Below are 22321 nucleotides of genomic sequence, written 5' to 3' on the forward strand. Positions count from 1 at the left end.
TTAATAAGAGTAAATGCACCAGTGAACAGTTGGCTGTCATTCTCTGAGGAAGTCGCAGATCTGAACTCTGCCGGGCGGTTTGGAAGTGCACACCGTCGTTTGGTGGATGTGAGAGAAATGGAAAGGACAGGGGTCGCGCGAAGGAGCCTGGGATGTAAATATCCCTCGGCTATTTCCCACGTGGACGGCTCTGCCTCTTCGGGACGGAGCTGCCTCGGGGTCAGCTTCTAGGCTTCGTTTCAAAGCCTCTGTCGCGTTAACCTTTTGTCCACCGCGCGTGCTAGGAAGGAAGAACCCCGGACCCCAATCCGTATGAATTTGGGAAAGAGAGCGAATAGGAGGGAGAGGGAGAGGAGAGACCACCTAGGTCCTTCTTCCCAGAGAGTATGCCCTGCCCTTTCTCTCATGCGCGAGCGTGTGTACACACATCCCTCCACAACGCCAACACGCACCCTCTTTCTCTGGGCATCCCCACGTTCCAAAGAATTCGTAAAGAAAGGAACGAACGAACTGAAATAATGCCAGGAGCCAAGGAAGAAGGCTGGTTGCGATCCAATGTCCGTGAATTGCCCCGAGTTAAGCCCTAATTCGAACAGTGAAACTATAAAACCAAAAATGAATGAATGAATAGAAGTATTTTTATTTATTTTATTTTTTAGTTTTATTTATTTATTTATTTTTAAACTGGCTGCCGAATTAAACTCAGATTGCAGGTAAAAAGAAAGAAAGAACAAGAAGTAGGACATGAAAATCGTTTCATAAATCGCTTTCGGTATGAAGAACTAGATTCCCGCGGTGCATTATTAGCAAAGTAAAGGACAAATGGCTTAGAAGCGGAGCAGGTCCTCACCTGCTGTTTGAAAGGGCGGCGCGGGATGGGGAGGGGTGGGGGGGAGATGGTCTTGGGTGTTTCCTCCTTTGTGGCCTTGGGTTTGGATTTTGCTTTAAATCAAGCGTTGCAGGGTTCGATGTTCCGCCCCGCGCTCTCACTAAAATCCGTGGGCCGACTCCACGAGGTGGGAGAAGGGAGCGTTGGGACTTTAACCCAAGTGGGAGATGAAACCCGCTTGGAACCCGTCACGACCCCCACGGAGCATATTAATCCAGACATCTGTAGTAAGGCATAAGAATAAACAAACAAACAAACAAATAAATAGCCAACCAACCCGGGCCAAATCTGATCCCCCTCTTGAATATGCGGAGGAAGGTAACAATCGCATTTCACCCTAACCGTATTAAAAAAAAAAACCCAACAGAATTTAGTTTCTGTTAAAGGGACCCTCACTTGTCGCGGGAGAGGTAAATGGCTGTAAACGGAGTAAAGGCGGCCTGCCTGTCCCTCGCCGTACATTAAACATCCAAGAAACAGAGTTTGGGAGATTATTTAGATGTCTGGCCTTGTTTGCTGTTTTTCCGAAGTAATTGCGGGATGCGGCTGCCAGCCTGGAAATCGTGTCAAAGTGATGTTTTAATCTCATAGAAAAGTGTATTAAAGGAGAAGATGTAATTTATGGGAGTTGCTTCGATGAAAAGAGAGATTGGAGTGGATGATCCTCCGCTCTCCCGTGAACCCCGTGTCATGCGTATATTGAAGCCTGGGTGCTTAATCTAATTTGCAATAACAGGGTAGGAAGCGGCGGCGCAGAGGGCGGGCTGGGGAGGCGAAGAAGGAAAGGGCCGAGGAGTTCGCTCACATCCCCCCCCCCGCCGCCCCGTTTTGATGCTTCTTCTGTCAATTCGTCCTGACTGGTCTCTGGCTTGGAAGGGGAAGGGTGCCTTTTCCCATTTGGGGGCCAAACAACGAAGAAATCCGTCCCGATGACACCTCGCACCAATTGCTAGCCCTCCCCAATGGCCGTCGCCTTGGTCTGGCTGTAGATCTTCTATCATTCACCACCACCCTCTCATTGGAAACGCTAGACGATACGTACCCTATAAATAAAAACAACAAACTCTGAACCCTAACATTTATAATACTACACTCCTAAATTTCCCACAAAGGTATTTCGGGAGTGTTAACGCCGTCAAGGATGCCACTGCAAAGGACTTAAATATAAAACCCGCACATCATCGCGCCCGATCCAACCCCCTCCGGCTACCACTTACCAAGCTCATATTGTTCCACGCAGATTTTCTGTCTTGCTTCTCTTTTTTAAAAAATCAGAGTTGGAAAACTATTATTTACCAAGGGGGGAGAGAGTGGGTAGTGAGATCGGGAAATAACCTGATACACCGAAGTCTATTTCTAAAAACATTTCTGGGGATCTCACATTATACGTGTATCCCTTTAATAACAACTACAAGAACAAAATAAAAAAGAACCCCTCAAAAATTACAACTCTTGCGCAATTTTTTTAAAGGTGCATTCAGATTGTTAATTACAGGGGTTGTGTCAATGGATCTTTATCAATGGCTCGTTTAATTCTGCTGTAATTACTGACAAAAATAAGACAAGGATGGATCACAATAGAGAATATTTCTCTTTCAAAACAATATTGTTCTGAGAGTCTCGTTAAGGTCTTATATAAACAAACAGTTTGGAACAGACTCTTCCTGACAAAAGCGTGACTAAAGGGGGTGTGTTCCGAGCCTTCCCTTCCTTGGGAAAGCCAGATTCCAGAACGCCCATTGGAAGGTTCAGGCCTGGATGCACGTGCTTATCACACCGCTCCCAGAACAGGCTGGGGCCAGAAGCACGGTGGAAATCTCCTGCAAAGGGCAGGCCAGCCGTCCAACTTCCCAGGAAGTGCCCCTATTGAAATCGGAGGCACCCAGAGGGCACCTTTATGATGACAAAGAGGCAGCAGTTTTAAGGTTCTGCACTCCAAAGACGCCACCCAAAATAACGGAGAGTTACGATGTACATGCATCTGATTTGGGAATGGGCGACACGTGTACACACACAGAAAAGAAATATATAGGATTAGGCTGTTAGGTGGTTTTTGTTTTTGTTTTGAGGGGTGGATCATTCTGCCAAACAGGAAAAATGGGGAAAAGAAAAATGGCACCCAAAGCTAGCGTTTGGGAACCATGCCCAAAATGTGTGGCAAACAGATTTCATCCGAAATGGATAATGTTGATATATGTTGCATATATCCATTTAGGCTTCCTAAACATTATGGGGATTTTGTGCTACTGGCGGGAAATTTATCAGGGTGGAGAAATATCTGTTTGAATTACTAGATGGTATTTCTGTAAAGGTTTTGATCCTATTATTTTTGTTATTATTAACCTATTTTGTCGTTAATTCCCCATTAGTAAAATATAGGTGTTTTTTGGGAGGGGAATTGGAGTCCCAAGCAACGAGCTATTAACAGTAATTTAATGCGGAGTATCCACTGAACCTGTTAAGTGTCTTAATAAAATTAAATGGAAAGCAGCAAGGATCTGAAAGTTAATCGTATCTTTAGGAAAGAGGAAAGGATCCCAAAGCTACATTTCTTTCTTTCTTTCTTTCTTTCTTTCTTTCTTTCTTTCTTTCTTTCTTTCTTTCTTTCTTTCTTTCTTTCTTTCTTTCTTTCTTTCTTTCTTTCTTTCTTTCTTTCTTTCTTTCTTTCTTTCTTTCTTTTCCTTCCTTCCTTCCTTCCTTCCTTCCTTCCTTCCTTCCTTCCTTCCTTCCTTCCTTCCTTCCTTCCACAGCCCCATCCCATCGACTGGCGCCCCGTTTGTATTAAGCCAAAAATGGTTTTTCCGCAGTCACTTTTCCTCCCGGCTTCAACAACAAAAGAGTAAGATCGCTGGAGGAGAAGCGTTTTCGTTGATTTCGGGGAACAGCAGGATGGGGGCGTAGGAATGTTATCCTCATTTCAGCTGCGAGACAAATCAGTCAGTTTTGTTTAGGCATAATGACAAAATGCGGATAGATAATGTTGAGACGCTGCTCTTCAGATCTCGTTGATATGCACGCTGGATTTAGTTTCATCTCGAACGCGGAGAAGAAGAAATAAAAATAAGTTCCAGAAACTCCAGGATTTCGAGTCAAAAAGGCTCATATTTGGGGTGGGGTATAGATTACAGTAAATTCGATCCCCCCCCCCCGCACTTCCCTTTAAATCGCACTGAAGCTTCAAGGAGAAAATATTTTGCAATGGGCTAGGGGGAAGGCAGAAGGAAGTGAACCGGATTTTCTGGGTGAAACTGTAGCCCTTTTCTCTATCATCTTCCGCCCCACTCCATTCATTCATAAACCTTGTGGTAGCTATAGACGCGGCTTGAATATTATTGACGTCTCTTCCCTCAAATGCTCCCTCCGTTAACCCAATTACAGAATTCATCAAGAACTGTGTTGAATTATCTCTTTTCCATACAGTATCAGCATCAGCCTAATTAAAAGCTATAATGTCTGATATAATGATTAAATCGTTAGCTCTGCTGTAGGGAAGCAATATTTTGTTTTCCCTTCAATTAGAAGCTGATTGAGGTTTTTCAGAACAGGTCAGCTGTGAAATTTGAATTATATGTGTGAGCACTGTTCACAGGGGTGAGCCCCTACTCGAAAGCTCCAGAGATTCTCCAAAGGCTTTCACCCAACGAGCTGGGAAGCTACAAAACACACACACACGCACACCCATTACACCCGCGTTGCCCATGGGGAGGGTGCGGCTTAAAATCTCCCGCGGAACCTTCAGAGAGAGGGGGGGAGAGAGAAAGTCTTTGTCAAGAGTAAAGGAGCGGAAAAGAACTGGTTCATTTTCCTAAAATACTCTCTGAATCACAAATAAGTCAAACTGCCCCCCTCGACCTCGCTGAGAAGGGGACAGGCGTTGGGTCCCTCTGCGCCACGTCCTAGATCTCTTAAGTGGCTCAGAGAATATTGGTTTTGGTTTCGTTATTTTGTTTGTTTTAAGAGTGGCTTTGGATGTATTTGGCAAAGGGTTCGGGAAGCCTCTGTGTAAGGAGACACGGTACTGGGAGAGGGCGAAGTAGAGGACCGATGCGCAGTTGGCGCAAGTGGAAAAGCCAAGGGAAGCTGCTCCAGAATGTGACGGGGGGGGGGCGAGGCAGGAGCCTTTGGGGAGGGGCGGTAGCGACAAGGATCAAGCCCTCTTTCCCTGTTCCTGGTAGCAGGCATTCGGAGTTTAGGAGTAGCCACCAGACGGCGATCGCAGCCTGCAGCTGGTGAGCCCAGACCCACCACCCCTCCGCCATCTCGACGCAGCTTAGGTCTGGGGTTTCCTCGTCCAGATGGGTCTCTCTCCCCGCTTCTCTCTCTTCTATCCACGACTCAGGGAGAGAGAGCTTTATTTTGCTAAGAGGCTGAAGCCAAAGGGGCGCAGACGAGAGGCATCAGGAGAGGGCCCGGCGCCGCCCTCCTTAAGCCGCGAGCACCAGGAAGAGGGCGAGCTGACAACCAGGACAGGCTAACAAGAGATCCCTAACGGGTCCATTGCCACAGTAGGGAGGATCAAAGTAATTCTACTGGGAAGGGTGAAAAAGGTGCGCTTCGGTTCCGGATCATCTCCCTGATGCGGGGAATTTAGGATCTATACTCAGTATAGCTTTGATTTCCGAAATACCCTGCCTTGCCTAATCCCATAGCTCCATCACTCCATTGGTATTCAATCAGTCATAGCTGGATTCGTGCTGGACGCGTGTTCATTTGTAGAAAGAGTCCCGTCGAGAAAAAGTCCGCCAGAAAGAGTGAGAAGAAAGGTCTCCTTTTCGAAACAGTTTCTAATAATAATCTTACAACCACCAGATCTCCCTGCCTAGGGTGGTGCCAGGTCACAAAAGTTTAACAGAACCAGCTTGCCGCGGTAAAAGTTCCAGGAAAACCACTGTGGAAAGTTAAATTCACAATAGTATAATCTCTCATTTGGTGACTCGACTGAACTGGTCCAAGATGGATATTGGCAAGATTTCCTGCTCAGAGTCTCACACTCTTAAATGCTGGACATGATCATACAAAACAACCACCCAATATTCTCCCTCATCAGTTTAGGTAATAATCTGGGAGAGGGTGATAGCTGTTCTTTCACTAGCTGCCATTAGAACTGTTACCTGGAACTCACATTGTCCTTTAAATGAGACAGACATCTTTCTGGGCAGCAGTTGAGTTCGGTGCCACACATTTATAGCAGGGTCTAAGAAGCATCCCAAACCATGCCCGATTTCTTTCAGGAGGCGGTTAGGAAGTGGAAGGAGAGCTATGGCGGGCCAGTGGCCAACCTATGAACCTAGCCCAGCCATCTAGGGAACACCAATTGTCTTCTGCCACTACTCTGAATCTCCTAGTTGGTACATTTTAAACCTTCATAGAGCAGGGGGTGGGAACTTGAAACAACACTGCATATGAATGCCTGGAGTCAACCATTCTTGACAAAGAAAAGCAGCTTCTAAACTTCTTTATTATGCACTGTTGAAGACTTAGGGTGATCCTCCCACGGTTTTCTAGGTATGAAATACTCAGAAGTGGTTTGCCAGCCCCTAACTACTTTGCAACCAACTAAATCTGGTAAATATCAAAGGCACTTGCAAATTTATTTTGGATGCAACCAAAAGAGTCCAAATCTCCTCACTAGGAAGCAGGCCGCACTGTATTCAGTGGGTATCTCACTCTGACATAAGTAGGAACATGATCAATTCAACATGTACTCTCCAGAGCAAGCAGGTGGTATTTGCAATTTTTTCTTTGTGAGCAAGTTATATGAAGGGATCAAGACTGCATATGTATAAGAATTAAGGCCCTTTCCCCATGTTTTACCAGCGTAGGAATCTTGGCACCAAGTGCCACCACGCTTGCTGCCTTGTTGGCACTGGCAATAACTGTCAGTCATCTCTCACTTAGCAACAAGACACGCCTTGCAGAGTATGGTGCTATTGCAGACAGCTGTCTATCCACAATGAAGGCAGGCAACTTTGCTGCTTGGCCCAAAGAAGTAAGAAACCATAGGAAGGGATTTCCACCAACAGCAGTTCAGAAGTTTCCTTGTTGTGGGCACATTTCCAAACTGCCCGCTTCTAATAATCACACAGGCATAATGTAGTTTTCCTCACTTACATTTAGCAGGGTATGCCAAAGACAATTACTGTAAACTAATCACCACATTCAGCTGGGCAAATAATGGACCCAGAGAATGTTACTTTCCTTACTAAACACCTGCAATATGACTACATGCATGCTTTCAGTTTAATAGATTTTCCAAATAAGTCTTCATAGGATTATCACTTTTAGATGGATTTGGTATAAACCTTCATTTCAATCTCCTATTGGGCTTTGGTCGGACCATATGATAATCCTTCACTCAAGAACAGGTTGTCTCTCAGCTTCCCAGCCTGTAAAATGGGATGAAATTCAGGCAGTCTCACAGGCCTCTTGTAAGAATGAATGAGCCAAGAAGTTTGAAGCAATTACCCCATCGACTGGTGTATAGAAATGTACTATAAAAAGAAAAGAAAAATCCAGATGACACAGGCATATGATATAGACTTTGTTTCCCACAACTTAACCCTGTGTTCCTATGCATGAGTGTCTGGAAGTAAATCTCAATTTATTGGACAGAACATATTCCCCAAAATGTATAAATAATGTTGGACCCAGTTCAGTACTGCTTATATCAGGGTGGACAGTCTTATTGACTTCTGAGGGATTTCTTTAAAGAGGTCAATAGTCCACAAACAAAATGGTCCCAAACTATGTTTGATAATCCATAAATGATTCTAAAATATTATTTCATTTTAAATGTGTTTCTAAACCAAGAGGAGAGAAATGTTAGGCTAAGCACCGACAGATGTAGGGATGTCACTTCCACATAGTCTTCTATATTTATGTACCCCCTTCCCCAACCTGACACACTCTTCAGAGGTGGTGGATTGCAACTTCAGTCTCCCCTAAATGGCATGAATGATTAGTATTATGGCCAACACAGCTGGAGGGCATCAGGTAGGAAAAGGCTGTTTAGGTTACATTTTTCCAGTAAAAAACAACCTGTGCACTGGTTATTAAAGTAACATCTGTAAAGGCATTCCTTCACCTACCCAGTAGACTTAATTTCATGAAAATTACTTTAATTGCTCTTTCTCCTAAAATAAAGAGAATTATACTAATAAATCAATGGTGAATTAAAAGTCCAGAAGCTAAACTTCCTAGATCAGTTACCACTTTGATATTTCATTATAAACATTATAGAACTAGGGAGTGCCTTGCAGAAGTTTTCCTTCTAAGTGTCATGAGTGATGACCCATCTCCACCACCTTGTCATCCAATTGGGCCAAGGAACAATGGGGAATCATGAGTGGATTTCTAGATCTTGTTTTCTTTGCAGGGCTGCCACACATGTCAGTCTGGGGAGGATTTTCTCCCCATAAAACCTCAAATATTTTAAATTACTCGGCAGGCACTTATTGAAGCCTTCTTTGTGGTGGTCCCACCACTCTCTTAGTGAATAGCCCAACACCTCCACTGCATTATTTCTTTACGCTGACTAACAAGTCTTCTCTGTGTTTGCTTGGATGCTTGCTTAGATTCAACTCCGTTTTTAAACTATCTGTTGTCTGGTTTGCTGTTCCTGAACTGAATTAATGGTTGAGATTCTAGATTACATTTCTGGCTTTTGAAAGGATACTACTGATAATGCGGGGGGGGGGGGCAACAGGTTCCTTATTATTTCACATACCTGTATATGAATTGCTCTATTTACCACTTGTCTTAAATGTTACAAATAGCTTGGTTTTGTTCAGCTTTTCAACCTCTGTGTAACACTCAGATACAGACTTATATACAAACACACAGAAGAATCTAAAGCCATCAAGAAAAATGATGGAATTGAATACCATCTTGGATTTAACAAAAGGAGGTGTTCCACTTCCCATTTTATTTTCTAATTCATTGCAGATTACTGTTGTGACCAGAGTGGCTTTTTTTTCTGATAGAGAAATTCCATAGTCATGTGGCAGCTCATACAAAAATAGTGTCTCTCTCTCTTCATAACTCTGCACTTTTCTTGCATCTGATGAAGCAGGCTGTTGCCCAGGAAACTCAGTGCCTCAGTAAAGCCATCTAACCTTGGGATACACTTTTGTCTATTGATGACTAAATCCAATGGTTTACTTCCATCCAGAGTAGACACACACAATCTACAGGACTTGCGTAAGTTTCGGAAAGAAAATTTTGTGATTAACAAGACTTCACTTTTTCAAGTTGAGTTCTGGTTTTGTTACAATCCCATAAAGAACACTTTGATCACCAGGTAATAATTCTAAAATAATTCAATTTCATTTATTACTACATCACTTAGGAGGGGTTGTCAGAAGCTCTCAGAAACCAATGGTGAGGAAATAACACATTTGAAAATACTGATGGCGAGGGATGGTTTGTCCAACTTTCTCTCTGCCTGCCAGGCTCTCTCTTTCCACCCTTGTCTTTTGTTATGTGGGGAACTATATAAGCTATGTATTCTAGAGTAAAATAAATAAGTTGATTTTAAAACAAAACAAAAAAAACTTGACTTCTTAAGACCTATACTTTATTATTACTTCTTGTGGTACATTTACAGATCACATTTCATTTAAATAAGAGAGTCCAATTTATATTCAGTGGAACTTATGTCCAAACTCAAAAGAAGTGCAGTCCCACTTACACTATGTGGGAAATGTGTGGTTGGACCTATGCCTCTGGTAACTACAGAGGTTTTGCACAGTATTTCATTAACTGCTGTGAGTCACTGTAATATTGAAATACACATTACAAGAAAGCAAAGTGTACTAAAGTTTACTGTAGTTGTTTTAAAAGTAAACTTTAATATACTTTGATTTCTGGCAATGTGTATTTCAAGATTATAAGAATTTGCTGTAGTAAATCTTTAGGATATGGGTGCCAGCAGTCCATCATGTTAAAGATCACCCCACTTACAGATTTATACCAATTTGAAAGGGAACCAAAAAGTCCAGCATCAATAGTAGTTCCCGCACAATAACCTCCACATCTTAAACATGGTTACTAGGAAATACATTCCATTCTTCTCAATGGTTTGGATCTAGACTGAGACACAATTGCATTACAACCACTGAAACCAGTGAGATTTAAAATCACAAATACACACACACACACACACACACACACACACACAGACAGATATTATAGGCTGCAGGTCTAATTTCTGGTTGAATATATAGAATTACTATAGGTTGAATTATAAAATATTGTTTCATATTTTATAATTTAATTATAATTTATAATTTATCTTTTCATTTCCATTTAAACCACAACAGTCACTATACCTAAGAAAGTCATCAAGGTATTCTAACACTTTAATAATATCACTTCAAATTAGTCTCATAGTTTTCAGTAGGATTTTCTCCCAGGTTTTTCAGGATCTTTCCGATGCCTGGGCACATACAGATAAATCTGAGTGTTCAAATGTTGTTTTTCTGTTCCCTTAAAAAAAAAAACCTTGCTCATTCAATTCCCAATATGCAGGTGACATTGGCAGATGATGTCCCTTGACAGAAAACACAAAAGCAGCAGAACGTTTTCGTTCAGGAAGGATGGGTGGAAACAGAAAGGGATTTTTTTGGGGGGGGAGATTTGGCTAAGCAGTTTCGAAAGTATACGGTTTGGGAAGTTTCCACAGAGACTGCTGTTGCCACTCAACTTCAGCCATCCACCCTCCCCCCCCCCACGCCGCAAATTCTTTTACAGCTACGCCCACATCACAGTTCGAGAAGATTGCAAAGCCCCGTGGCCGCTTGCATGCGCGTGCAGAAGCACGCCTGATCAGGCGCGCGATTTCAGATGAAACCTCCCCCCTTCCCCCCCCCCCGACTGGGAAACGGACAAACCACAGCCTGGACTGACTAAGTTCCGATAACCAGGTGTCTCGTTGGGGCTTGAGAGCCTTCAGTGATGCGGCGTTACCAAAGCACGGGCTTATCGCGGAAAGCTTCCCCGTTAGAGCGAGGCTTGCACGGCTCTCCACGCGCGTGGCGGCGGCGGCGGCGGCGGCATGACCCCCCCTCCCCTCGCGTGGCCCCTCCCTCCCCAAAGCGCGCGCCCCCCCCCGTCCGCCCCCGCCCGCTTCATAAGAGTTTGTATGTACTTCTCACCTCCGGACGTCACTCCCGAGTGCGCCATGCAAATAATCCCCCGCCGACGCGCTCCGATTGGCCAAGGCAAAGTCATTTAATCCCGCTTCGGTGCGCCGTGTATGGCTGCGGGGCTCTTTGCTGGATGCCTCTCCCGGCTGCTGCTCCTCCTTTCCTGATTCCTCCCGAGCGAGAGGAGGGAAAACCGCGGAGAACAAATTACGGCGCAAGTTCTGCTGCTGCCTGGCTGGAGGCGCTTTGCTTCCCACCCTCCCCTCGCCCTCCCCTCCCTCGTCTTTACGGTTTTCTTTCCTTCCTTCCTTCCTTCTTTCTTTCCTTCTCATTCACCCCCTCCCTCTCTCTGGCTCCCCCCCCCGCGCGCGCTTTGTCATTTAATTACTTCTCTTTTCTCTCTCTCTCTCTCTCCCTCCCTCTCTCTCTCTCTCGTTTCTACGTGGGGCGGAGGTGGGAGAGGGGGAGGGGGCATTTCCTGTCTCTTTTCCTCTGTTCACTTGGGACCAGCGGATGCGAGTCACACACGCTCGCTCGCTCGCTCCCTCCTCTCTCTCTCTCTCTCTCTCCCCCCCCCCTCTCCCTGTGGAAGTTAGTGAAGGGGGGGCACATTAGATCACTTCAGCAGCAGCTTAAACGAGGGGAGTCAGCCTTGCATTTCTGCGGAACGCGCGCGGGGTAACGCGGAGGACCGTGGAAAGGCGCCGAGAGCCGGGCACACACCCCGTTGCCTCCCACCTTCTGGCCAAAGTGGAGCAGCCGTGACTCTCTCTCTCTCTCTCTCTCTCTCTCTCTCTCCCCCCCCCCCCCCGTCGCTCCTTCTCCAGCCCTTTCCGCCTTGCACCTGTTTGAGTCGCTTCTGAATCCAGCTGGTCGCCCGCCCGAGCGGTTTTTCCACCGAGGGAGAAAGTTTGGCTGCCTGAGGAGATTCCCGCGCGCGCGCTTTCGGCTCTCCGAGCTTCGAGGGGGAAACGCGTCCACACGGGCGCGCAGACACGCGCACATTTGGGGGCTCGGGGGGGCCCCCTCTTCCTCACCTTTGATCGTCGTGGTGAACTCTTACATAATTTTCTTCGCCTCGGCGCAGCAGCTCCTGTTTCCCGCCCAGAGTCGCCGTTCGCCTTGTTGGTCCCTTGCCGCTTCTCTCCCGGTCTCGCCGCCGCCGCCGCCGCCACACGCGCTTCTTCTTCGCCCGCTCTATGTTTTGACGCTGTGTCGCCTGGTGGCCCCCGGAAAGCTGCGCGAATGTATAGCATGATGATGGAGACGGACATGCACTCCCCCGGTGGAGCCCAGGTCGCCACCAACCTCTCGGGCCAAACCGGAGCTGGAGGCGGCGGCGGCGGCGGCGGGGGCCCCAAGGCCAACCAAGACCGGGTCAAGCGGCCCATGAACGCCTTCATGGTGTGGTCACGGGGCCAGCGGCGGAAGATGGCTCAGGAGAACCCCAAGATGCACAACTCGGAGATCTCCAAGCGCCTGGGCGCCGAGTGGAAAGTCATGTCCGAGGCGGAGAAGCGACCCTTCATCGACGAGGCCAAGCGGCTGCGGGCGCTGCACATGAAGGAGCACCCGGATTATAAATACCGGCCGCGGAGAAAGACCAAGACTTTGCTCAAGAAGGACAAGTACTCGCTGGCCGGCGGGCTGCTGGGCGCCGGGGGCCCCGGGGGCGGACCGCCGGTGGGCATGGGCGTGGGCGTGAGCCCCGCCGGCGTGGGGCAGCGCCTGGAGAGCCCCGGCGGCGGCGGCCCCGGCGGCGGCGGGAGCGGCGGCGGCGGCGGGGCCGGCGGGGGCTACCCGCACATGAACGGCTGGGCCAACGGCGCTTACCCGGGTTCGGTGGCGGCGGCGGCGGCGGCGATGATGCAGGAGGCGCAGCTCGCCTACAGCCAGCACCCGGGCGGCGGGGCGCACCCGCACGCCCACGCGCACCACCCGCACCCGCACAACCCGCAGCCGATGCACCGCTACGACATGGGCGCCCTCCAGTATAGCCCCATCTCCAACTCGCAGGGCTACATGAGCGCCTCGCCGTCGGCTTACGGCGGCATCTCCTACGGCGCGCAGCCCCACCAGAACTCGGCGGCCGCGGCCGCGGCGGCTGCGGCGGCGGCAGCGGCCGCCTCGTCGGGGGCGCTGGGCGCGCTGGGCTCCCTGGTGAAGTCCGAGCCCAGCGTGAGCCCGCCGGTCACTTCGGCGCACTCGCGGGCCCCTTGCCCCGGGGACCTGCGCGAGATGATCAGTATGTACTTGCCAGGCAGCGAAGGAGGGGACCCGGCGGCGGCGGCGGCGGCGGCGGCAGCGGCGGCGGCGGCGGCCCAAAGTCGCCTGCACTCCTTGCCCCAGCACTATCAGGGCGCCAGCACGGGGGTGAACGGCACCGTGCCCTTGACGCACATCTGAGAGGGACCGACCGACGGAGGGATGGGGACGGACGGACGCCGCAGCCAAAGGGGACCGCTCTCTCTCTCTCGGGAGCAGACTCCCCCAGCCACTGCTCTCCGCCTTCCCAGCCTTCAGGCTAACGCACCCTCCTCCCCGCCGCCTTTCCCTTTTGTACAGAACAGAACAGCGACAAAGAGAAAAATGTTTTGATGACGTTGTAATAATAATTATTATAATAACAAATATTCATAACTGCTGAGGATAATGAAGAGAGAAGGTAACAGATTGCTCTAATGCTCCCTCCCCCGACACACACAGACACACACAAGCATTCACCACTCCCCCACCCTCCGAAGCTAATTTCTCAAACTAGGAGGATTTCCCCCCTCCTCTTGTTGTTGCGTTTTAGACGAACCGTCTGTGTTTTAAATAAGGTGATTTCCCCCCCCGTCTCATGTACAGTATTTATCTTTCACCCAGAAGTCCCACAGTGTATTTGCTAAAGAAAGGTTGGGGGGGGGGGCAAAAGAAAGAAAGAGAGAGAAAAAAGACAAATATTAATTGTTCAAAGATTCAGGCGATGCCAACTTTTTTGCCACACAGAAGCATTAAGTGGGTACCCTTTGGGTCGCTTCTTGTGAAGATTTTTTTTATTGCCTAATTAAAATAAAAATAATGAGACAGCCGTTCTCGTTTATTACACAGTACCAAGGATGCAAATCCAAAATTACTTCTTTTTTTAAAAGTACAGTAGTTTTATGACACAGATTTTTGTTTTGTTTTTGTTTATTTATAAAAAAGTTTCTGCTATCAACAACAATATTCTGGATTTTGTAAATGTTTATTATGTCTGCATTTTTCTTTTGTTAACTTTTTTGTATTTTTTCTTGTAAATGCATTGTGGAATAATTTTAATTAATTTTAGGCGTTACAAGGGAATTCAGAAATGTGTATATAGTTTACTAAAAAGCATTTCCTCTGAAAAGGAAAACAAATAAAAATCTAAAGATGAACTTGATTCTGAGTTAAATCAATTTCAAACTGAAACTGGAACCAGTAAATCCAAAATGTACTAATTCATGGCATGCCTTAATACTAGAAATTGGAAATTAATTATATGTATAAATATAAGGTAAACTGTAATAAGAACAACAAATTGCAACTTGGGTTTAGACTTCTCAGTTTCTATGGAAAAAAACAAGGAAGGGAAGAAAGGTTTTTTTAAAAAATACGGTGTAGTTTTTGGATATTATTTTAATATCTGTTGAGTATTGTTAAGGAAGGCAATCTATTAAAATACTTTCCATAGCATTTATTGTTTACTTTGTTTATTTATGTAACTAGGCTACTAAAGATGGGTGGAGATTTTGAATGGGTAGATTTTCAGTCTTTACTAAGACCAAGAGTTTTAAAGAAGTTTGGATAATACCCTTTCTTTTGCATTTCCCTGAGGACACATATAATGCCGTCCTCACAGGACTCATCACGCTTAGGCGAGATACAACTGTGATGATGAATAGAAATTGGATTTAAGCAAAAGGAGAATGAGTTTCTGAACAAAAACGTTTTTAAAATATGGTCTCTCCACCCCAGCGTGGTGTTGTTTTTCTTGGAAAACCAAGGAGTCTTGTTTAGAGCGAAACAAGATTACTTTCAAGTCATGCATTTGTTTGAATGGGTGCTCTAATGTTGCTTAATGCTTCCAAATCAGATATAAAGTCGCTTTCTCCCATGCCTGATACTGAAATTAGAAATCAATATTAAAGGTGAGATAATGGTAAAGACAAACTTCAGGTTGCATTTTGCAATCAGTGCTTCAGCTTTCTTTCTTTAATTGAACTCATTTCAGAAAAGTATGGTTAGTAGAGCGGGGTGGGAGAACCTGTGAATGGAGGTCATGTCTTGAGCAAGCGATTAACGTTTTTCCTTGCATTATTTATTTATATCAGTTCCTGAGGCAGTTTACCCGGGACTAACCAGTAAAGCGTCTTTGAAGTCCTTGGGACGGGTCCAAATGATTCCAGAGCCATTGGAGGACAGGAGGAAGTACTTTTTCCCTTTTCAAAATAAAACCTCTCGCATAGGAGTAAGCGCAGTAGGTTTCAGTGGATCTCATTTCGATCTGGATAAGGGATGAAAGAACGGGTTAATCTGGATTCTGTTAGAAATGGATTAAGTAGTTGTGTTAGTTGGTTGGCCCACGGGCAGTAATTCTTCCCTATCGATTTGGGTGACTAGGTCTTGGGAATAGTTCTAAATGCGAGTTGTTGAGATTTTGGATTTTGGTTTTTTTTAAGAAAATACTTTTTCTGTTTGTTCTTAAGAATTATTTCAGTTCTTGTCACTTCTTCTTAAATGCGTCCGCTAGCCTACTAGCTACCCTTTTCTGACTCCCGAGGTCCGCAGGCGAAACCAGGGTGTTAATTCGGCCAGATCACAATCCAAAATCAGATCATATCAAGATGAGGCTGTTCCTCCTCAGCGATCCAATAAATGTCATATGTCTTCACGTGTGTGTGTGCGTGCATGATATATTTATATGTATATTAAGAATAATATGCCGTAGTGCTCTTTGGTTACAGCTCGTTAGAGGTTGTCAGAAATCCGATTGGACGGGAGTGCGGGAAGTATGCAATGGACCACTAAGCATCTGGGAGAGCAGGCTGCGTTTCTCTTTGATTGCCGGGCACTTTTTTGGAAGGAAGGGAAAAGGCAGAGAAACCGACACAATCTTCTCTACACCCTCTGGGAAGAGGAATTCTTTTGGGTCATTTTTGCTGGTCTTTACTCCTAGGCAACATGGGACAGACTGTGGTACTTCTATAAAAATCTAACGTTTTTGCTCAAAGGTACCCAAAAGCTTTCGACATAATTATTTTTATGTGTAAACCAGGTAAAGCTAAGTACTTAAAGAGCCATTGATTTCAATGGAAAAGATTTGCGTTCGGGAACCCACTCTCCCATTCAAATACATGGGACCCTGAAGTGCTCATCTTTGGCTAGATCGTTTCCCTAAATCGCTTCCTTTTTCTGAAAGAGAATGATTATTACGTCATTTCGCTCGAATTAACTTGGCTTTGACATTTTAAAAAAATATTTTTGTTTTTGTTTTGTTTTCCCTTGTATCTTTCAGTGCAGGAGCAGATCAAATTACACTTCTTTGAACCCCCACCCCCCAGTGAAAGGCAGATTAGTGCAGTTATTATTTTTTAAATGAACAAATCTTTAGAAAATTCCCGCAGGATATAGATTCAAGTGATTTAACTTGCACAGCTAAATCAAGCTTTAAAGGATGTCTGGATTTCAGTGCTTTCCATTATGAGATGCAGAACTGTTCCTCTTTGATTGACAGCGCTATTCAAATTACCTATGTGAAATAATATTTTATAATACTCATTCCTTATTCAGCACTAAGTGGAGAGCCTGTTCCGAAAATACTGAGCAATGTCCGTGAGTGAGATAAAAGTGGGTTAACAGAAGCTTTGGTCAGGGCATTGGTGGCCTGAAAGTTCAGGATCACTACCACGTTGAAAAGAGGCTCGTAGCTTTAGACGTGCTACTTTCTTTTATCCTCCAGGATCTGGGAGAAGATCAGAGAACCTACCAACTCAGGAGGAGAGCGCGCAAAATGTAAGACACGAAAAGACAAACAAACCCCGTATTTGGCCTGAGTTGCTTAATTTGTGTCTCTCCACTGTTTTGTAGGACTGGGGATAAGGGGGGGGGCATCGACAGCATGTTTCCGTGGACTGATGAGAACGGTCACCTCCCTCTCCAAGGACAGGAATCAAGTCTACTTTCAAGCACCTCACCGAACCCGCCTCCTCGCAACACCCCTCCTTTTCCTGACGGAAAGAAACAAGGGGGAGAATCTGGGAGGACACGGACGGCTAGCTGCCCTGCTCTGGGCGCTCCCTGGCCCGTTAAGATCTTATCAGAGCGAAGTGGGAGGTGGGAACTGCCGAAGATCTGCTTAGAGAACCGTGAAGAGCCAGCCCCACGGCCTTGCAGGCCGCCACGCTTGTACAATGGGGCTCTAGGAGATCTCGCTGCAGTGTGTGTGTGTGTGTGTGTGTGTGTGTGTGTGTGTGTGTGTGTGTGTGTGTGTGTGTGTGTGTGTGTGTGTGTGTGTGTTTGGGGAAGGGGGAGCAGCTTGGGGAGAGGGGGGCAAGAAGCGGACGCTGATCGGTCTGCCCTTTCCCAGCTCCTTCCTGCCAACCGCATCCAACCGGCAAGAAAGAGTCAGAAAACAAGGGGAAAACCAACAAAAAGTTGGTTTTCCATACCTGCTGATACCGGCAGCTACCCGTGTTCTGTCTGGTAGGGGCAAGAGGGCCCAGTAACGGCAGAGTGGTGGTGGAGGCGGTGGGCTTTTGCTGCTGCTGCTCCTACTACTACTCAGCTCCCACTGAGGTTCTGTCAGTGGATGTTCTCGATATCAAGATCCCTTGACACAGGCGGGATTTAGAGGGAGAAGGTGGTTTGGATAATGTAGGGATTATTTTATCTTTTTAGGTGGCAAGCCGTTTGGCCGCAATTAAAGCGCCTAAGACTTTACCCGGTACCATCTGTCTCACGGTTTCTCCCTCTTTTCCCGTGTTCACTGTTTAATCGGTTACTTCTCGCTCCCAAACTCTCTCTTTCCTCTCCTGTACTTTCCTCTCCCACGTCTCCCTCTGTGTGCGCGCCCGTGTGCGCTGTTGTTAGCTTGTTTGAGGTGTTTCAGATGATTCCCACCGCTTCCCTGTCTCCTATTGTAGAAATGCCTGGAGGGAAATGAGGTATCCCTCTCGGGGGCGGGGGGGGGGAACTCTGGCCAAACTAGGAAATCCTTCTGTTTCTCTCTTCTTTTTTTTCCAATCCAGGCACGTCGGATAGTGGGAAGAGAAATGGGGACAAAATCATAGGCCTGCCCGGAACCTGTGTGAATAGATTCCCTTGGCTACATTTAGGCTGTCATGACGGGGAGGCGTTTCCTGTAAGTCTCATTGACCTCTATGGAATTTACTCCTGAATAGAGACGCGATAAGTCTGCAGTGGCGGGGATTTGATGAACATTTTTAGATAACCTTGTGAACTTCCTCTTCCTTACCATCTTTCCTCTTTCAGTTAATTCCCCCCCCCCCCGCGGTCACCTTTGCCCATCGACACCTACGAATCTCCTTTCCCTTAATTTAGGATCCCTTCCATACGTAGAGACCCCTTCGTAGTTTGCTTTGAGAGAGCTCGGGCATGCCAAGATAATATTCCTAACTCTCCGTCATATTGAAGCGAACGAGGTCGCCATTCGACGCTGCTCTCCAGCTCTCAAGGACCCTTTAGTTGCAATTCATTTGTGGACGGTGGATTGTGGCCACCGTCTTTTCCGTTCGGGCTCGGCTGCCTCTGAGGTGCCCCTCGACATCCGCTTCTTCAGCGCCTGTCTTTTTCATTCATTTCTCCCTTCGGTCTGCAAGATCTTCTCCTTTCGCTTTAGTTTGCTCAGTGACGGCTTTCTCCCGGTTCTTGAGCTTCAACCTCTCTTCTTCCCCCCCCCCCCCCCAGTCCTCCCGTCCTCATTTAGATCACCTCCAATATCTTTCTTTCGGCCCTAAAAGACCTGCTCTTCCACCCACCCCCAAACCCCACCCCTTAGTTTAACTACTTTCATTTCCAAGCAGGTTTCCTAAGGGATCCCTCGCTGTTGTTTTTTTCTCCAAACGGGCAAAAACCAGCCTTCTTCCAAAGCAGTCGAGCTTCGGTCGCTCCCTGGGTTTGGGAAGCAGCCTCCCTTCCTCTCGGGGAGCTTTCCGGCGTCGAGCCGGTGCCGCTGAGGCTGCTGGCGTGGCGCTCTTCCCTTTGGGTGCCGCAGGAGCCTCCGGGAGGGGGGGCAGAGGGAGGGAGGGAGGGAGAGGCAGGGCGCGGATGAGGGGTGGGGGGAAGGCGTCGAAGCGGAGTGAAGCGGAGCGCATGGGAGAGGAGGGCGCGCGGGGGGGGGGAGGCCAGGGTGTGTTTGGAGAGCGCGGGATTAAGCGAAGAGGAGAGCCCTGACCCCGGGATCAGCGGCTAGTCAAACCTATTTACAATCACCGGGCAGCGGAGCGGGGGTGTGTGTGGGGAGGGCGAGGCGGGCGGGCGGGGAGCCCAGCGCTCGAGGCCGCCTCCCGCCGCTGCCCGCGCCCGCCCGGCAACAAGTGACACCGGAGCCCCCGGGGGCGGCGAGCGCTAGGGGGGGGATCGTAGGCCAGCTAAGCCCGCGGGCTCCGCGGCAGAGGAGACGCCAGGCCCGGGCGGGGCAAGAGCCGGTCGCCTTGGGCCTGCCCTCGGGCAAGGGGCGGGAAGGCCAGCCGCCCGCGGAGAGGGAGCGCCGGGCAGCCCTTGGCTGGGTTGCAGGCTTAGGAGCGTCTCATCTTTTTTTTTTTTTTAAATCCCGTTTGCCTCGCGTTTTCGGGTATTTCGCCGTCCCCTCTCCCGATAGTTTTCCAAGAAGTAGGAAGCCTACCCGGATAAAAATAGAAACCAAAAAACCCAAAACGTTGTGCGGCACTTTTAAAGAGCAGCTTATGTTTCTGAGAGCTTTCGCGGATGTATCCACTTCTTCCCTCTTCTCTACAGACCGGCTTCTGAAAAGGGGGGATGTATCCCTGAAAGCTCACATTGAAACATGACAGTCTTTCAGGCGCTTCGGTTTTGGTTTTTCTTTCTTTCTTTCTTTTTTCTTTCTTTCTTATTTTCCCCCAACAGTGCTGTGGGCTGAGACATGAGAGGTGATAGGAAGGAGCCCCTCGACAGGAAACTGGCCAAGCCCGCAAAAGCTGAGCGGGCATTCACACGTGCCTGCTCAGCAGCGCCGGACCTTCAGGATGACTTGCGTATGCAAAACAGCCTCCTCTCATCAAGCTCTCCGGACAGGCTGGCCACTCACTTCCTCTGCAGCCTGACTTACTGTGCATGATTCATCTAGTGGAGCAGCTGACCCCGTGAATCATCATCCCTCAAACGCCAGGAAGCTTTGAAGCTCAGGTGCCCCTCTTCCTATAGAGCATGGGAATTCCAGGATGCGACCTTTTGCTATAGGATATCACACTGCAAGGATTTCTCAGGGTGGAATGGGAGATGAGTCTGTGTTGAAAGTGCTTTAAGCACTAACCGGTTTGGTTTCTCGTAAGCTTTCTTGGGCTACAGCTCACTTCATCAGATGCAGGTTTGCATCCTACAAAATCTTCAGCTCCTTTGCCTTCATGGTGCCCTGAAAGGCCTTTTGTTTTCTTTATGGTATAAGAAGAGAACCCAGGGAGGAAAGGGGGAGGGGGATAGAAGAAAGGACACCCCCCCCCAAAAAAAAAATTAGAAGCTCAAGGAGGATATTATCTATAGCCTGGCAATATCTTGCACTTTTCCGATGTCTAAAAAGTTTCTTTCTTAATGGGTCATGATACTCCCAGGTGCCCTTGCCCATTCCGCTGGTCCTGACAAGGTGTGTGTGTGTGTGTGTGTGTGTGTGTGTGTGTGTGTGTGTGTGTGTGTGTGTGTGTGTGTGCATATGTATTTTTTTAAAAAGTCCTCAGTTATCCCTGAAGAAGTGGTGTGAAGAGTATCGTGGGTGGGTGAGCAGAATCGCCACCTCCTGCTAAAGTCAGAATTCTCAAAAACAGGGCCAGCTTTCTCGATCAAAGACATCCTAAACGCCAGCAAAGGGACATTTAGAGGTTAGGCTTGGCTGTCCCATCAAATACACCAGTACTGTTCTTCGGTGGAAGTAAAATCATCTGGTAAAGGAAGCGACTATGGTCATGGATGCCATTCATCTCCCACCAAAGGCCACCACCTGCAGCAGAGGCACAATACTTGAGGAGACTTGCTGAGGCAATTAGGGCTCTCCAGAAGGATGCGTGGCTGAGAAGGCCCCTCTCAGGCGCTTCTCGCCTTTTCAAGCTGAGCGAGGCCCCGCCATTGTTCTTGAGGCCTGGTAGGACCCGCAGTGTCAGCTCTCAATTGCCTGTCCTGTGGGATGAAAGGAGGGGTGGGGCTGCCACTGGCAGCCGCCACCCCACCCCACATACATGCACTTTTCTCAAGCTTATGCAACAGATTACCACTGACTCTTTGGCGTTTTTTCTTTAGTCACCATTTTTCTTCAGGCAGGTCAGGTTAGGGAAAATGTGGTAAAATTGTGTCTTTCCCTCCACTTCCCTAAACTTGAAGTGATTGTTGCAGGTAAAACATATTCTGGACTAATTAAATTTAGTCAAAAGTGTAACTCCACCCACCCCAGGAATGTCTTCTGTCAGAGTCAGGTGATCCTCAAAGGCTAGGATGTTAATTATGCCACAAACTTTCCTAGAGTGGGAACGCCTTCAGAGGCAATTGCCATTCTGTTTTCTTTTCCACTGGAATATTGCTCTACATGCCATGATGGCCCTTTCTGCTCAAATTCAAATGAATGTCACATGGGAGGTGAGAATAATGACTGAGCAGGTAAAATTGCATGCACAGCCGTGCGGCTGGAGATACCAGAGAGAAACCACAGATAAGGGGGAATCTTCTTCCACTACTTTTAGCCATATTCTCTGCCAACAATCAGCTAAGCGGGATTCATGGCAGTTGCTCAAATGTTATACACATGCAATCCACTCACATCATCCATGTGCACACAGGCAGATAATATTCCTGCCTACATCCCCAGGTTTCATCAGGAGACGAGGAGGGAAAAACAAAGAGGCAAAAATAAGCTGGGATCCTAAGACTACAGCTTTGGATAAGTTCCACTGAAGTGAGCACAGTGCAGGCCGAGTCTGGGCACACAGGAAAATGAGATGGTCCAATCCTGAGGTAAGAGATCCGACTGTACTACTTCAGGCTTGTGATACCTGGAAAGGTTAGCCCTCAATAAACCTTTTTAATAAACATTTTAAAAGGT

General features: G+C 47.4%; 2 protein-coding genes across 5 annotated transcripts in view; both read left to right on the forward strand.

The window, feature by feature from the left end:
* The window catches only part of LOC140705785 (uncharacterized), a 106953-nt gene that overhangs the window by 61353 nt on the left and 23279 nt on the right, over positions 1 to 22321 (forward strand). For 2 of the 4 annotated variants that reach the window (XR_013544080.1, XM_078391434.1), the window contains exon 2: positions 17000 to 17052. The exons of 1 other annotated variant lie outside the window; for it this stretch is intronic. Coding sequence is in view for 1 of the 3 variants with exons in the window: in XM_078391434.1 (XP_078247560.1) it covers positions 17000 to 17052 (53 nt within the window). In the remaining 2 variants the exon portion in view is untranslated. Of the gene's footprint in view, positions 1 to 16999; positions 17053 to 18287; positions 18401 to 22321 lie in introns of all 4 variants that reach the window. One more of the 4 variants, XR_012085301.2, reaches the window with a different exon arrangement.
* SOX1 (SRY-box transcription factor 1) lies at positions 11045 to 14733 on the forward strand. The gene has a single exon (XM_072994608.2). It carries the CDS (start codon positions 12280 to 12282, stop codon positions 13438 to 13440), a length of 1161 nt encoding a protein of 386 aa, XP_072850709.2. The 5' UTR covers positions 11045 to 12279; the 3' UTR covers positions 13441 to 14733.

The sequence above is a fragment of the Pogona vitticeps genome, chromosome 3 (assembly GCF_051106095.1).
Source record: "Pogona vitticeps strain Pit_001003342236 chromosome 3, PviZW2.1, whole genome shotgun sequence".
Taxonomy (NCBI): domain Eukaryota; kingdom Metazoa; phylum Chordata; class Lepidosauria; order Squamata; family Agamidae; genus Pogona; species Pogona vitticeps.